Raw genomic sequence first — 835 nt, 5'->3', positions numbered from 1 at the left:
AGAAACAATAAAGCTGACTAGAAAGTTAAACTTTACCTGAAAGGTACGCGACTTTTTCTTTTAAAATTGGCAAAACATCCATAGCCTTCATTTCATCGTTTTTTCGAAACCCTGAAATAGATAAGGAGAAAATTTAATTACTAGGCTGCTTGAGTGAGATTTAATTCCTTCACCATTCTACCCAATGCCAACCCAGCACCTTTCTTCCCAGCCGCTGCATCAACTTTAAAAATATCATGGTTTGATGCACGTGAATTCTATGAAAGAAAGCCTCTGATCACACCGATCATTCATGCACAGATCCTGAGGTTCATGTACCAAGCAGGCTCTTGGCCATTGCTAGCAATATCGATTCAGCCTCCAAGAAGGGGATACAGAGTCAGTTCAGATCATTTACCAATCTTCATTTTAATCTTAAAGATTAATTTAGGCAACTGGTAAATAAACAGGCAACACTGCTTTTTAAAAACTGCTATTTGTGGCACCTTAAAGCCTCTAGGGGGAGCCTGATGCCTCATCCTATCATACTCCTCAGTCTGGTTAAAAATAAAGTGGTGGGGAGGAGTGAGGGACTATAAATAGCAGGGCCCAGCCAAGGTACTCTCGGCTCTCTCCTAAGCTTTCTGGGTCATGCCTCATGCAGGAATGTCATTAGCTACTGTGGTAAGATGGCCCAGTGTCCCTACTGCTTCAGAGGGTGACCCCCTTCTCAGTACAAACACCCTCCTTCCCAATATCTTAGATGGTCAAGTGGAATATTGTGGGAAAAAAACACGTGGCAGATGATACAGGCCAAACCAACACCCATCTTAGCAAAAAGAATTCTTGCAGCCCA

At 42.5% G+C, this 835-nt stretch overlaps 1 protein-coding gene across 1 annotated transcript in view; it reads right to left on the bottom strand.

The window, feature by feature from the left end:
- Positions 1-209, bottom strand: part of TRIO (trio Rho guanine nucleotide exchange factor) — a 285006-nt gene extending 284797 nt beyond the window's left edge. The window contains exon 1 of the mRNA XM_023738420.1: positions 37-209. Within this exon, the coding sequence (XP_023594188.1) occupies positions 37-91 (55 nt within the window). The 5' untranslated portion in view covers positions 92-209. The remainder of the gene's footprint in view (positions 1-36) is intronic.
- Between the last annotated feature and the right edge of the window lie 626 nt (positions 210-835).

The sequence above is a fragment of the Trichechus manatus genome, unplaced genomic scaffold (assembly GCF_000243295.1).
Source record: "Trichechus manatus latirostris isolate Lorelei unplaced genomic scaffold, TriManLat1.0 scaffold00116, whole genome shotgun sequence".
Taxonomy (NCBI): domain Eukaryota; kingdom Metazoa; phylum Chordata; class Mammalia; order Sirenia; family Trichechidae; genus Trichechus; species Trichechus manatus.
The sequence above is the reverse complement of the archived record's forward strand: the minus strand, read 5'-3'. Positions and strand labels throughout refer to the sequence as shown.